Genomic DNA, 14,963 nt, shown 5'->3' on the forward strand with positions numbered 1-14,963 from the left:
TCCAGAATAGGAAAACCTGTTGAAACAGACAATAGATTAGTAGTTGCCTTGGTTTTGGGTGGTGTTGATGGGGATACAGAGCAACTACCAATGGGTAAGTTTCTTTTTGAGACAATGAAAATGTTCTGGAATTACATGTAGTTAGTGGTGGCACACCTCTGTGAATATACCAAAAACCACTGAACTTTAAATGAGTATATTTTATGATATGTGAATTATATTTCAATAAAAAAGATGTTTAGAAAGATGGGATGGCACAAAAAAAAATCATTCTAGAAGTCCTCTCGAAAGCGTAACAATCTAAAAACATGTAAATTTTTAGAAAAACAGAATAAGGATTCTATTAATAAAAATAAATAAAAGAATAAAATAATTTTCTACTGATATTGCCAAATTACTCTTTAACTTTTTTACATGGATTTATTCTTTGTTTTTTTTTTTTTTAAAACACGACTAATATATCTATCTTTCTGTTCATTTTAGGAGTGAACTTTCCTTCCAGCCTATGTAAGCAAGTAGAATCACAAGGAACCAGGAAAAACCACATACACCTAGGCCTCGCATCTTCTCCACACTTAATTCTCTGCCTTGTTAAGTCTGAAGGAGGTAAAGGTGAGATGACACTAGAATAAGACTAAAACACTTAGTTTTCTTTTCTTTTCTTTCTTTCTTTTCTTTTCGAGACAGAGTCTCCCTTTGTTGCCCTGCGGTAGAGTGCTGTGGGGTTATAGCTCACAGCAATCTCAAACTCTTGGGCTCAAGTGAGTCTCTTCCTCAGCCTCCTGAGTTAGCTGGGACTATAGGCACCTGCCACAACACCCAGCTATTTTTAGAGACAGGGTCTTGCTCTTGCTCAGGCTGGTCTCGAACACCTGAGCTCAGGCAATCCACCCGCCTTGGCCTCCCATAGTGTCAGGATTACAGGCATGAGCCACCATGCCCAGCCGTAAAACACCTAGTTGTCATCCTTAGAGAGTATTATTGAAGTCACACCGCTTATGAAGTTTGTTAAACTGTAATTTTCCCAGGGAGAAATACCAAAAAGGATGTAAATAATTTTTGCCCTGAGAAATTATTTAGCTAAAATCTCTAATTTATCTCAAGAAATTCTTTAGAAGAGTCTCCAACAATCTTAGATTATCTTGTAGGGAGGGACAGAAAGGGTTTCCTCCTAAAAGAATGCCAGCATAGCCCAGAAATAATCATGAAATTTAACAGCAAAGAACACTGAAAAAAAAGTAGTATTATCTGAGGCTCACAGCCAACACTATCTTGATTTATTAGGTACATGTGCCCTTCTAAAAAAAAGGTTCCCAGATACCATTATTTCATAATAAATTAAAAAGAATCTTCACTGAAGAGAGATGGTTCTTTTTAAAAAGTAAAATGTACATTTAATAGAGCTTTGTTCTCTATCAGCTTCACCTTAAAGCATTCTTTTCAGGTGAACGAAACTTATTTTTCCAATTAACCATTTCCTCAGCATAGGTGCTTTTTAAACCTTAGCTATATCAGAACCGCTGGAAGGATTATTGAAACACAAATAGCTGGACCCACCTCCAGAGTTTCAACTAGATCCAGGGTAGGGCTGAAGAATTTGCATTACTAACACTTCCCTATCTCCGCATCCCATGATCATCCTGCTGGTCCAGGGAAGTACTGTCCTACCAACTGAGTTGGGGCTGGCTAGACAACGTCCCCACTGGAAAGAAAGGTAACCTGTACCCAAAGGCCAAAACACATTTCCAGTCAACATTGAAATAACCGCAATTACAAAAATCTGTTCCTAGACCTTTTCTGGTTCATACATATTGCTGTATCTTCCTGTTTTACACCTCACCCAGGGTTAGCTTCTGGAGATTTTTTCCCCTCTCTGCAATCTCACATGGCTGCCCAACACAGCTGCCCAATATGCCCTTATCCCCAGACTTAGGAGAATTTCTACATGGTCCAAATAGGAGCCGAGGTACTCGGCTGGAAATCTGGAACTGGGACAAAGACATTTCTGTTTGGCTGCTCTTTTGAACAAGAGGTAAACCTAGAAGCTGTTGGCAATTCCCATTTTCTACCATGTAGACTGGGTAACAGAGAAAGTCCATCTGTCCACTCAGATAAACAGGGATGAAGTGGGGGAATGGCTTCCCAGGTTCCATATGGTCCTCCAGCCTCTAGTTTCAGTCGGTGACTGAGACCTCACTGTGTCCCTGTCCTGGGGATCCATAAGCCAAACCCAAACCTACATCTTCTATTAAATTCCCTATCTTGCTAAACTACCTAAAAAACTACCATTCTGTTAAATATGACCAAAGGGGCCTTATTTAAAACTGTTAATAAAATCAGTGAGTCTCTTTCCTTTCTACTTCAGTCCACCTCTGGGATTAAATTCACCTTAAAACATCATCCTACCCAAGTTTTCCTGCTTCCAAGTATCTCTTTTTTGTTTGTTTATGTCAGTATTTTATTTTTTCAAATTAATATGATGGTATGATTTTTAGATTCCATTGTTCTCACTTCCAGGGTAAAGTTCCATTTGTAGATGAGTCCCTCACCCAGGGACTCATGTTATACACCCTCACCATGGGCACATTAGGTGAGATCCCGCCTCATGCCCTCCTTCCTTCTGCCAAATGTCCTACCCCTCCCGCTTCTCTCTACCCCCCAACTGGACTATAATAGTGTTTTACTATTCTTATGCACATGTAATTGTTTATATATTGATTTCATATTAGTATGGAGTACACTGGATATCTATTTTTCCATTCTTGCAATATTTTACTCAGAAGAATGTATTTTTTCTTAGTAAAAGAAGGTAAACATATTGGGGCAGCACCTGTGGCTCAAAGGAGTAGGGCACAGGCCCCATATGCTAAAGGTGGTGGGTTCAAACCCAGCCTCGGCCAAAAACTGCAAAAAAAAAAAAGAAGGTAAACATAAAAGATGTAAAGTTTCCATCTTTTTTAATGGCTGAATAATATCCCATGGTATACATATACCACAGTCTGTTGATCCATTCATGGGTTGATGGGTACTTATGTTGCTTCCATGACTTGGCAATTATGAAATGAGCTGCAATAAACATTCTAGTGCAAATGTCTTTGTGGTAAAATAATTTTTGTTCTTTTGGGTAGATACCGAGTAATAGGTTTGCAGGATCAAATGGAAGGTGTACTTTTAGATCTTTGAGGAGTCTCCACACTTCTCTCCAGAAAGGCTGTGTTAATTTGCAATCCCACCAACAGTGTAGAAGTGTTCCTACCTCTAAGTATCTCAGAGCTAAAGTTCTATCTTATTTGGGTGACACCTCAAACCCTGCATCACTATGTACTTTACATGCAGAGGCTGCTTGGATTCCTATACAAAAGGCAATTAGAATTTATATGCCTCTCCAGGACTAGGCAAGAGTAAATGAATATAAACCAGAAATTTTAAAAACCAACAAACTTGTTCCAAATTAATGTCTAAAAGTGAAGTTTTATTTGCCATGTTAGAGAAATTTACATGTTTAATTTTTCATTAGTTTTTCTGAATAACTCCAGCTTTCCAGCTACATACTTTTTTTGGTGGAATTCATATTTTTAAATGGCATTCTTATTTGCTACTTCTAGGTTTGCCCTTTGTATATATGCATTCCCATGTAAACACTCAACTCCACAAAGAAAGAAGAGGGCATGTCTTTATCTCCTTGTGTCTAACTGCTTCTCTTAAAGCACAAGAGACAAAGCAGACAAAATTTTGTGTCACTTGTAGCATTACATCACATCCTTGATAACATTATCTGTCCTATAAGTTCGCGAGGTGATTGGCCACTGCAAAGCCAGAGTTTAAAGGTACCTTGAATGTCTTATCCTGTCTAATGTCATATATTCTCTGTACTAAACTATGAGATTTTAGCCTCTTTAAATGAAGACTTCTGGGAATTATCTTAGGCAACCATATGCTTAGCAGAAAAGTCTGATTATTTTGGCTGCTTTGTATCACATAACAACAGGTAGTTGTAGACTTCCAGTGGCTTTCTCAGAGTGGGTTGCTTTCTTTATGGCAATCAATTTACTTGGCCCAGCTGTCAGGCACTCGACTTCCCAATTAACAACTGGAAATAGAATTTGAACCACAGGAAGGAAGAAAACTCAGATTTTCCCGAACACACAGTTAAATGAAAACTTTAGCCCAGTCTCTTAACTCATCTGTGTTTTTCTCATAAAACATAAACGTCAATTTGGAAAACAATATACCTACAGAGGTTTCTCCACATAGAAAGTTTCACATGATATTTGGCTAGATTAGGCCATGTGCCAAGCATCTCTCCTTAAGGAGTTAACGCAAATTAATTTAAAACTGGAAATGAAGCAGTCAAAATTGTTGACTAGTTTCCTCTCATTATTTCAATGAAAAGACTGAAAGGATAGATTATGCTTCTAATCTCAAAGAAATAAGTAACAAGAGAAAAAAACACTTTATTTCACAGCTTAGCTATTCCTTGGGTCATAACTTAAATAAGGAAAAGTATGCCCCAAGCATTATCTTTGCATAACTCATCCCCTCACAACTCTTTCTGACCAAAAGGATTCTCCCCAGCATGACCGAAGACTATAAATGAAAAATGAGCAGGCAGGAAGCAACAGGGACTCCTGTTCACAAGAAGGCCCATGACAAGGCTTTGTGGGTATTGGCCGAAGGGAACATTTAGCAGCCCTGACTGGCTGCACAGATGCTTTGGAAAATGAGTTCTTACTCTTGTCTGTAGAGGGATAGAAATGATCATAGAGAAGGGAGTCTGAAGACATACATCACTTGGATGTGTTTCAGAGAATGAACACTGAATTGTTAAAATTACAGCTTGAGGAAAGACAGCACATGAAGTTTTGCTCTAACATCTTCTTTCTCACAAGAAAGAAACTCCAATATCCACTTAAACTTTACCTGGTGGCTTAGGATTGAGAAGACGTTTGTTTTTTAAGTTACATGCCTATTTTTAACACTAACTTAAAAACTTTTTTCCCATTTACCTGACCACAGGCTTCTGAATACAGCAGTACTAAGCTCCAAGTGGGGATTACTTCTGACTAGACCACAGCACCCAAGGGTCAGGACTATGATGCGTATTTCTTTGACTTAAGTCTCTCTCGTGCTGAATGCTGGGCAATATTTCTTTTTTTTTGCAGTTTCTGGCCGGGGCTGGGTTTGAACCCGCCACCTCCAGCATATGGGGCTGGCACCCTACTCCTTTGAGCCACAGGTGCCGCCCTGCTGGGCAATTTTTTCAGGGAAAAAGTAGTTGTCAGTCTTCAAAAGTTTTTGTTTCCACATCACAGAACAAGGGTACTGCCCTTTGTAAATACGACCATGTCATCCATTCATCTCTTGTTGAACCCCATGGCACATGTCCTCAATTGAAAGTCTACGACACAATTTGAAGGGCCATTGTTGTCACAAATATCATTAAATATTCATGGCTGCATAGCTGGATTCTATCTGAGGGACCTCATTGTTATCTAGGAAATGATTTCATACTTCGCTATCTCAAAGGGAGTCATCCAGAAGGATTACGATAAAATATTTTCTTTAAAGAACATCTCTCCAGAAATCTCATTTTTGCACTTTACCTCTCAGTGCCACTTCAGCTTCCTATGTTCTTAATACTGGCCGTCCAGCAAACTCTAAACTAGAAATACTGTACACTGGAGTCTGAGCATCAGGAGGGGAAAAGGGCCGCTGTGGGATGAGAGGTCAGGTCACTGGAATGTGAAAGTATATTCCACAGGGGAAGAATCAGAGCTGTGGGATCTCTTTGAATTGATCAGAAAAACAAAGATGGATTACTTCGTCACTAAGATCTTTGATACAAGAGGGAGGGTTCAAATACTCAAAAATGTATTCTTGAACACTCTTTTTAAAAACTTTCAGCTTTCAAAAAGCAATCTCTTGTTAGACCTCCCATCGGCATCGGAGGAAGTGCCCCATCACTGCAAAGTTTAGGAAATGAGGTTACAATAAGGATATAATGACTGCATTATGCTTTATCTATAACATATCATGTTCCCCTGAAGTTCCAGTGTGCTCTGAAATAACATCCAAGAATTCTTAACCCCACCAACTGGCAAATACAGGAATTTCAAGTGTTCTGACGTAATGAATGTAAGTAAATCACTATTAATTTCTTACTTTCCAACCTACTAGTCAACCAGAAACAGAGTCAGAATTGCTGATGAAATTATAGATCGCAGAGGAGTCTCTCTAATGCATTTCTTGCTTTCATCCTCCAAGCACAGCAAGTTCCAAACTAAAAACAGCTTTTGATTCATATTAGCATTTTAAATACAGTTTCTAAAAATTACCCATAAGAGGCAGTGAACTAAGGATGGGATATGACTTGACAAGTATTATTATTGATATAACTTTTCTTTCCGTGTTCTGAAAAGTCATACATTTAAGTTTAGAAGTCACTATATTTTTTCTTGTTGTGCAGGGAGTGGGACAGAGAGGAGACGGGGTGGGAAAAAAATATACAAAATACATGAATTTCAAATTATAGCCCATTTTTTCCTATATTTTAATAGGCTGGGATTATGTTCAGACATTAGTAAAGAATTATTCAAGGGGTGGAGAGAGGGAAGTAAAAACATTTTCTTAATTAAAAATTTTAAAAAGAAGTGTTCATTCATCTTAAGAACAGATTAATTACTGTAATACTCCACTATAAAACTCTATCCATAAAATTTCTTATTGCTAGTATATCCGTAATTACTTCAAGTGCCATCACAACTGCTTATGAAGTTAAAAAATATATATTTTTAATGGCCCTCAAGGATTATGGCATCAACATACACAAAATACAAGATCCTCTACTGGGAAAGAACAGGTATTTTGATTATCTAGCAGAAGAGCTCTGAATGCCATTAGAACCCATTTAAAATTATGGCCTGGCTTTACATCATCTTAGCAAGCAGCAGTGGTTTCCAAAATTTTGCAGTAATATCCAGGAGAAGGTTGCATTTAATAAAATGGTAAACAGATAATATGCACAAACTCATATACACAACACAGGAATTCGAGCCAAGTAATCTGATCGTTCCCTGAATTCACTTCAATAATGTGATATTGCTGCTGTTAGGTTAATTATAACCCATGCAGGAAGCAGTCCAGTTGGCATGTAAGTGAAATGATCAGAATGTGAGTATTTCAGAATAAATCAAGTACCTGAGAGTTTCATGAGAAGTTCAGATGCTGCTTTCACTGACATATCCTGCCTCAGCACATTCCCCTTCCCTTCCTGGGATTTAAGTGCGTCCTCAGAGACACTTGGGGCTGACACTTCAGATTCTGGGCTGAATACGTAGCTGGACCGAGGCAAAGTGGTACTTAGGGCTTCCTCTTCCTTAGGCTCCTCTTTCACTTTAAAATTAAGATTCATGGGCTCCTTCTGATTTGCAGCTGTCAAAAGAAAAAAGGGATTATATATACATAAAAGGCCACACACCCCCCTTGGCTGCCCATACTTCATGAAGTATGGAATGCATGATCACATTGTGCGAACAGTCGGAGGGACCACAACCTGACCAAAAATAGGCTGGGCCCTGGGCAACAAAATACAATACACTCCACAAGCCTAGGACTCTGAAGAGTATGGGCTTCCAAATCTTTTGAACCTATAATATTAAAGTGTTCCCTCTACACAGTGTCTGGGCATTTTCTCTTTGGTTGCCCTAAATGTCTTCTTTCCTGTATATGCCACTGCCTCCCTGACTTATTAGCACTCCCCTCACCTAATCCTATTATAGAATACTGCTTTCAGGCAATTATTCTGCCATAAAATATTGAATAAAAACATGAGTCAGAGGCAATACCCAAAGCAAAAACCTGGGGTGCGGCGGTAAGGTGAGGAAGTAGAATGTGCCAAAGAGAAAAGCTTAGACTAGAGATATACCACACTTGCCTTATTATAAGGCTACTGACCCAAAACCGGTGGGGCATGTTAGCATTGTTCTTCTGGTCACAGTGAATAAATCCATTTCAGTTGCCCAACTCATCTCCAAGTTCAAAAGGGATTTTCTTCCCTCAAAAAAACCTTTTATTTTAGAATAATTTTAGATTAACAGAGAAGCTGCAAAAATGGTACAAAGAGTTCCCATATATCCTTCACCCAGTACTCCCTAATCTTACATAACCATAGTACATTTGTCAGAACTAGGAAATTCACATTACCATGTTCGATTTTATTCAGATTTCACCGTTTTTCCACTACTGTCTTTTTTCCATTTTTAGTACGATGGTTAGGGTAGAGCTAACTGGCCTATGATGGGATGGCTTCTGTGGCTCAGCTACCTACATTGTACCAGGCCTTCCTCACTGAGCTATACATTTGCTAGGAAAGACCAAGAAAATAAGAGGCAAGCACCCTCTTACACCACTTCTCATTTTCATGGGCATTTCACTCTCCTTTAAAGCCCCATGTGGAAGGAATAATAGGTTGGTTACATTGGGTGTGTCTGTCTTTTGAGTAAGAGGATCTCATCCTAATACAGAATTCTTAGAAACACTTATCTGAATGAACCTTAAGCCCGTTCCATCTTAGCAAACAAAAAGATAAAACTGAATCCCCAAAGTAAATATCTAGCACCCATCACTCACCATCTACTCTAAGCCAATACACGAGCATGAAGTCCTTTCTGCCACCTTATGCTCCTCTAAGAATATACTTTCTGGAATCACATGTTCACACAGACAAGCATATTTGGTAACTGGACTCTAGTGGGCTAAATCAGCATTTGAAAGCTTCACTACCAGAAAGATGCAGAGCTGGGCCCAGAACCCAGGTCCATGAGCTACCCACCTATGCCCCTTACTTGCTTCCACACCACTCACCCAATTCTGGCACCTGTGTTATCATAAAACTTGAATGTAACTTTACCTTCAAATCTTTGCTCAAATACCATCCTGTTCAAACTGCAATCCCTACCCCAACAGTACTCCCAATCTCTCTTACCCTGATATAACTTTCTGGTTTTTCTCCCAAAATATTTATCACCTAGTAACATACTGTTACAGACTAAAATGTTCACATGTTGAAGCCCCAACTTGCTAATGCGAATATACCATTTGGAGTTAGGCTCTTTAAGGGGATAATTAAAGTTAAATGAGATCATGAGGGTGGAGCCGTAATCCAATGTGACTGAGCACAGTGAAGAACAAAAAGAATAAGAGAGAGACACCAGAGGGTCATGTGCAGAGAGGAAAGGCCGTGCGTGAGGACACAGTGAGAAGGAGGCCATCTGCAGGCCAAAGAAAGAGGCCGCATGAGAAACCAAACTTGCCAACACCTTGGGCTTAGGCATCCAGTCTCCAAAACTATGAGAGATCAATCTCTGCTGTTTAAATGGACCACCCGATCTATGCTATTTTTTATGGCAGCCCCAGAAGACCAATCACATGCCATATAAAGCATTATGTTCCCTCAACACAGAGGAAGGCTTACGGGGGAGCAATGATTTTTGTTTTAATACTGATGTATCTTAAGTGCCTAGCACTTGGCACATAGTATGTGCTCAATATATATTTGTTGATGAATAAAATATGTTGGCTCCAAATTAGTGACAGCTGACGGTGTTCCAATATTACCTGCAGTTAAAAAAAACTAAGAACTATAAAATATCCCACCAAAAGTGACTTTCTTTGGATCTAATCATTAGAATGGGGATAAAACCTTTGAGATAAAGGCTTTACTACCTAAGCCACAGTGTTTACTGAAATGTCTGGATAATCACTTGGATTCTAGCACTACTAAAGGAGTTGTCCAGAAAAATCTCAAGGAAAAGGGCTTAAAATCCTGCCCTTTGGGGACAATGCCATAGGAATCTGAACCAAAACGAGAATAAGGCAGGCTCCAGAGCAATTCTCAAAGAAGCATTTCTAAGCTCTACCAGGAAGGCTGCTCCTAAGAGGACTGTTTAGGACACTTCTCCCCTCTGCACCTTTCAGCCACTTCTGGGGGGTTCCTCACCTTCTTCCCATCCAAGTACAAACCAGTCCTGGCCCTGCTTAGCTTCTAAGATCAGACGAGATCAGGGGCGTTCAGGGTAGTTTGGCCATAGACAATTTCTCACCTTCTTAAGCTTGCTTTCTCCCTTAGAGAACCCTTCGTAAAATCCTTTTCCAAGAGCATCCTAGTTCATCACAACAGAGTAATTAAATAACGTATGTTTAGTACATCTGTGACTGTGATTCTTGGAAAGGAATAATTAAAATGAATGGTTATGTATTTTAAAATGCTTCTGTGTTGTATGCTTCATTCAAAAACATTTGAAAATTCTCCCCAATAATAAAAAAAGAAAAAAAATTTTGAAAATTCTAAGATGAAACTAGTGAAGAGATAAGAAACTACTGAGGCTCTAGAAGATAATCTCAGCTTCTAGAGAAGGCAATTATTAAGCAGATCCTCTCTGAACATAGAAGTGGCTTCAAGAATCATTAATCATAATACAAGCTCCTCAAGACTTAAGAAAAAAAGGTATTTAGTATTGTTAGCACAACTGGATTCAACAGAACTTCAATAAGACACTTAAAAAACAATAGGCAAGCTATGTATTGCTGGTTTATAAATTTGTAAGGTACTATATATCCTGATTTTCATTCTCACAGTATCTAGAACGGCATAGAATTATAATGTGCTGAGGAAATGTAAATCTAGCTAATGACATATAGAAAAACATGTGGAAAACACTCATTTGCTCAAGGTTTAATTTCCCAAACATTTGGGTCTAAATAGAAGATGTAAAAATAGAAATATGAAGCCTAACCTGATTTTTTAAATTACCAAAAATATTTATGTTAGGAACATTACATAAAGCCAATATTTAAAAATTTTTAAGACTGTGTAATTGCCCTCTTTTTAATTATCCCACTTTAGAAAAACCCACATGTGCAAAGAAAAGAGGAATTAAAGATTTCTCTTTCTTTTGGGAAATTGCTAAGAGAAAAGCAACAATTTATGACTTAATGCACAATCTTTACTTCATTCCTACTACTAACACAAAAAGACTTGTGCGTATATTAAACTCTACTTGCAAAGGACTTTCATAGGACCTGTCTTGACTTCTGTTTATGAGTCTTAAAGCTTCCAGATACTCCACTTTTGAGGCACTGAGGAAGCCTCACTAATCAAGGGGCCCCTTATTTCACTGTTTGTTCCAAACATTTTAGGAACTGAGCCACTCTGATTATAAAGTGTGTATCTCTCAGTTCATGTATTTGAAGGAGCTAGACATTTAAAGAAGACAAATATTTTTTTTTTGAGTATTTATAAAGAATTCAAGATAAAAGTGAATGTGGGAAAGGAATGGGAAAGCCACTGGATTAAGATTCTAATTTTCCAATTCTCATAGGCATCCATTGGTGAGTTGTGAAAGTAAAACTACCTTTACAGTAAAGTGTCGCCAGTTCATGTCAGATTCTTTTTAACCACATACCCCACCAAGAAAATTCAATCTAACTTCCTGAAGGACCATTATTTGTTTTAATGCTGCACACAAGTACCATTAAATAATTACACAAGGATTGAACATTCCAACAACCACTGGGGATAGGTGTTACTATGATCTTCATTTTACAGGTGAAGAAACTAAGGTCCCAAGAGGTTAAGAGATGGACACCCTCACATCACACTGCTGATATATAGAGACAATAGGATCCAGGGCTTCTAAGCCCTTTCCTTGCTCTCCAAGACACCCAGGTGCCTTTAAGAAGAATGCTAACTAACCTAAGTAGTTGGACAGTGGGTTTTGGAAAATAAGCGATGTGAAGTGAAATAAAGATATGAAGCGAATTAAGCACTGTTCATGAGAAAGTCAAGGGTGGTGTCATCTGATGGGAAGGTACATTTTCTGGGAGGAAGAAATCTTGTGAAGATTTGCTTAAGAGGATGAAAGAAAAAAAACAGACTGTAACATGAATGCTTCTGTTCTATCCCATTGGTTGCCTCAGGAGAAGGAAAATAACACCTTTCCTTGACATTAATAAGACATATATCTCGGGTGGCGCTTGTGGCTCAGTGAGTAGGGCGCCAGTCCCATATGCCGGAGGTGGTGGGTTCAAACCCAGCCCCGGCCAAAAAAAAAAAAAAAACCACAAAAAATAAAAATAAAAATAAGACAGAGATCTCTTTGAATTCTCAGTATTACAATTTTGTAAATGCTGAGCTGCTCCACAAAAAAGCAAGTCCATTGAGAATTTTATCTACTATCTGACCCTAACCCAGAGCAAAAGAATCTCAGGCCTAAAAGAGACCATAGACCAATGATTTTCATTACAGGGGTTCAAAAAGATATTTGTTTCAAAATTAATTTTTTTAAATTATTTGTAATAATTTTAAATTACATATAAAATGTCAACACATTGGAAACCGCTAAGGTGTTAATTTGTGTTAATTCAGTTTTGTGTAGCCCATGTAATGCAGGCTTTTTCTTGCTATCAGAGGAGCGCTAGAGTTTTAGTAAAATATCTTTAAATAAGGAAGTGGTTGCCTTTGTACTGATCTCTCAAAAAACTCAGGCCGAGGCTCGGTGCCCGTAGCACAGTAGTTACGGTGCCAGCCACATGCACAAAGGCTGGCGGGTTTGAGCCTGGTCCAGGCCAACTAAACAATGACAACTGCAACCAAAAAAATAGCCGGGCCTTGTGGCGGGCGCCTGTAGTCCCAGCTACTTGGAAGGCTAAGGCAAGAGAATCGTTTAAACCAAAGAGTTTGAGGTTGCTGTGAGCTATGATGCCACAGCACTTTACTAAGGTCGACATAATGAGACTTTGTCTCAAAAAAAAAAATATATATATAGCCTTCACTGGTTTGATGAAAGTATTTCAAATTGTACATAAAACCAGCACATTGTATCCCACAATTGCATTAATGTACACAGCTATGATTTAATAAAAAAAAAAAAAAATAGCTGGGATTATAGGAGACCCAACCAAAAAAAAATAAATAAAAAGTTCAGGCCTATATATGTGTGCCCATGTAAAACTGTACAATTATAGTACTACTAGAGTCTGTATACATGCCATAAATCAGTGTTTCTCAGCCTCAGCACCACTAACATCTGGGAATGAATGATTTGCTGGGAGGAGGTGAAGGTCTGGGAAGCACATTATAGGACGTTTAGCAGCATCCCCAGTCTGTATCCACTAAATGCCAGAAGCATCTCCCAGTTGTGAAAACAAAATATTTCTCTAGACATTGTCAACTGTCACTTGGGTACACCTCCCTTAAATTAAATGCCAGGGCTTATTCAACTGTATCTGCTTTGCTGCAGCTTCTGACCATGGCTACCAGACAGGCAGGTAGGCAGAGAGACACATGGAGGTCTATCTGGGTCTGCCATTTATTAAGCACATACGATGGGCCAGGAAACACACTACGTATTTACCTGCATTAATTTATCCGATCCTCACAACCGCCCTTTGAGCTAGATACCAATAGTATCCCCATTTTGCAGATGAGAAATCTGAGACCTAGGGAGATTAAATACATGTCCCAAGTAATGGTTAACTGGTAGTAGCCAAGTAGTTATTATAGAATTACAGATGGCTTAGTGCATGTTGTGAGTTTTAGATACTTCTCATCTGTCATTTATTATAAGGAATGAGGGCAGTTGTTAAACGCCCACTTTGAAGTGAAAACTTGTATTACTATACTCTTCTTTAATCGAAAGGATCCAGAGATTGCAAATTGAGTTGTTAAAATTCTGTTCCCATTTGCTACAACTTCCCTGTGTGAAACAGTACTTGTATTTTTTTCAAACTACAATCAGCAAATTAAATTTAGAAATATATTAGATAATAGTATTGCTATAAAGACTGTAACTCTTTATAACACTACAATGTCCCATTTTCTGCTTGTCAAATAGTAACTTTTTTCTAATTGCTTGGCTTTTAAAATAAGTACATAAATGTAACAAATGTGATTAAATTAAAGTCCTACTTAAGAAAAATCTTCTGTGTGTTCTACATATCAATCTACACTTAAGATTTTATTTGAAAAAAATGCACTCAAACGAAGTGAAAACCACACTGTTTTCCACTCCCTGATTTCATAATAAGAAAACACAGGGTCACAGAATAATATGACCTTTTTAAAATCACACAGCTTGTTAATGATAGAACCACAATCAGAGACCAACTCTCCAGACCACAAGCCAGCCTGCCCTTTTTTATCTACCCAGATCCCCTGCAAGGAATATGTAAGCATATCTGAATGGGCAAGGAATCTGGAATTTTCTTTTTTTTTTTTTTACAATTTGAGATATTTTGGGTGAGAAAAATAAATTGCCTTCTAAAATCGTAAGAAAAGCCAAGATTAATTAAATAATAATTAACAACGGTTCAGTATTACTTTTACACAGTAAATGGTAAGTGTATTTATTATATTTAAATGCAATGTTTAAAAATTAGGTAAATATTCTTAAATTTTACTTTTTAATTTGCCTTAAATCGCTTTATTATAAGTGTTTCATGAAATTTTAACCATCTCATATTTCTCATCAATTCCCGCCTGTACATTTCCTTGGCTATCCTTGAGGATGTACTCAAATCCAAACTGTAAAGGTTGCCTATGACAGCCATGATCATACACATAGCACCAAAAAGGGAAAAACAGCCTCTGGGTAAGGTCAAGGGTAACACCAGTGAACAGTGAACAGTGCCTTAATAACTTTAAAATAAAAAGAAAGATTTTTCCCCACGCACTAAACCACTAACACCAACACATAATAAGCAAAAGTAGCCCATCTGCAGTAATCCACTTAACAGACAGGATATCTGCCTTGTCAAAGCAGGAAGGACAAGTCCTGGAAAACCAATCAAGCCTTGAGTAAATGTGAAAGAAAAGCTCTATTTTTAATTTGTACTATTAACACATCCAACGAAGAAAATGCATGAACAGCAATGGAGTGCTCTGCACAGAGACTAGAAGAAGGAAA

The 14,963-nt window shown here is 38.1% G+C and overlaps 1 protein-coding gene across 5 annotated transcripts in view; it reads right to left on the bottom strand.

Annotated features, from left to right (window-relative positions):
- Positions 1-14,963, bottom strand: part of ZNF827 (zinc finger protein 827) — a 192,825-nt gene that overhangs the window by 118,386 nt on the left and 59,476 nt on the right. For all 5 annotated transcript variants that reach the window (XM_053582211.1, XM_053582206.1, XM_053582210.1 and 2 more), the window contains exon 5: positions 7,198-7,431. In XM_053582211.1, coding sequence (XP_053438186.1) covers positions 7,198-7,431 — 234 coding nt within the window. The remainder of the gene's footprint in view (positions 1-7,197; positions 7,432-14,963) is intronic.

Source organism: Nycticebus coucang, chromosome 1 (genome assembly GCF_027406575.1).
Source record: "Nycticebus coucang isolate mNycCou1 chromosome 1, mNycCou1.pri, whole genome shotgun sequence".
Classification (NCBI taxonomy): Eukaryota; Metazoa; Chordata; class Mammalia; order Primates; family Lorisidae; genus Nycticebus; species Nycticebus coucang.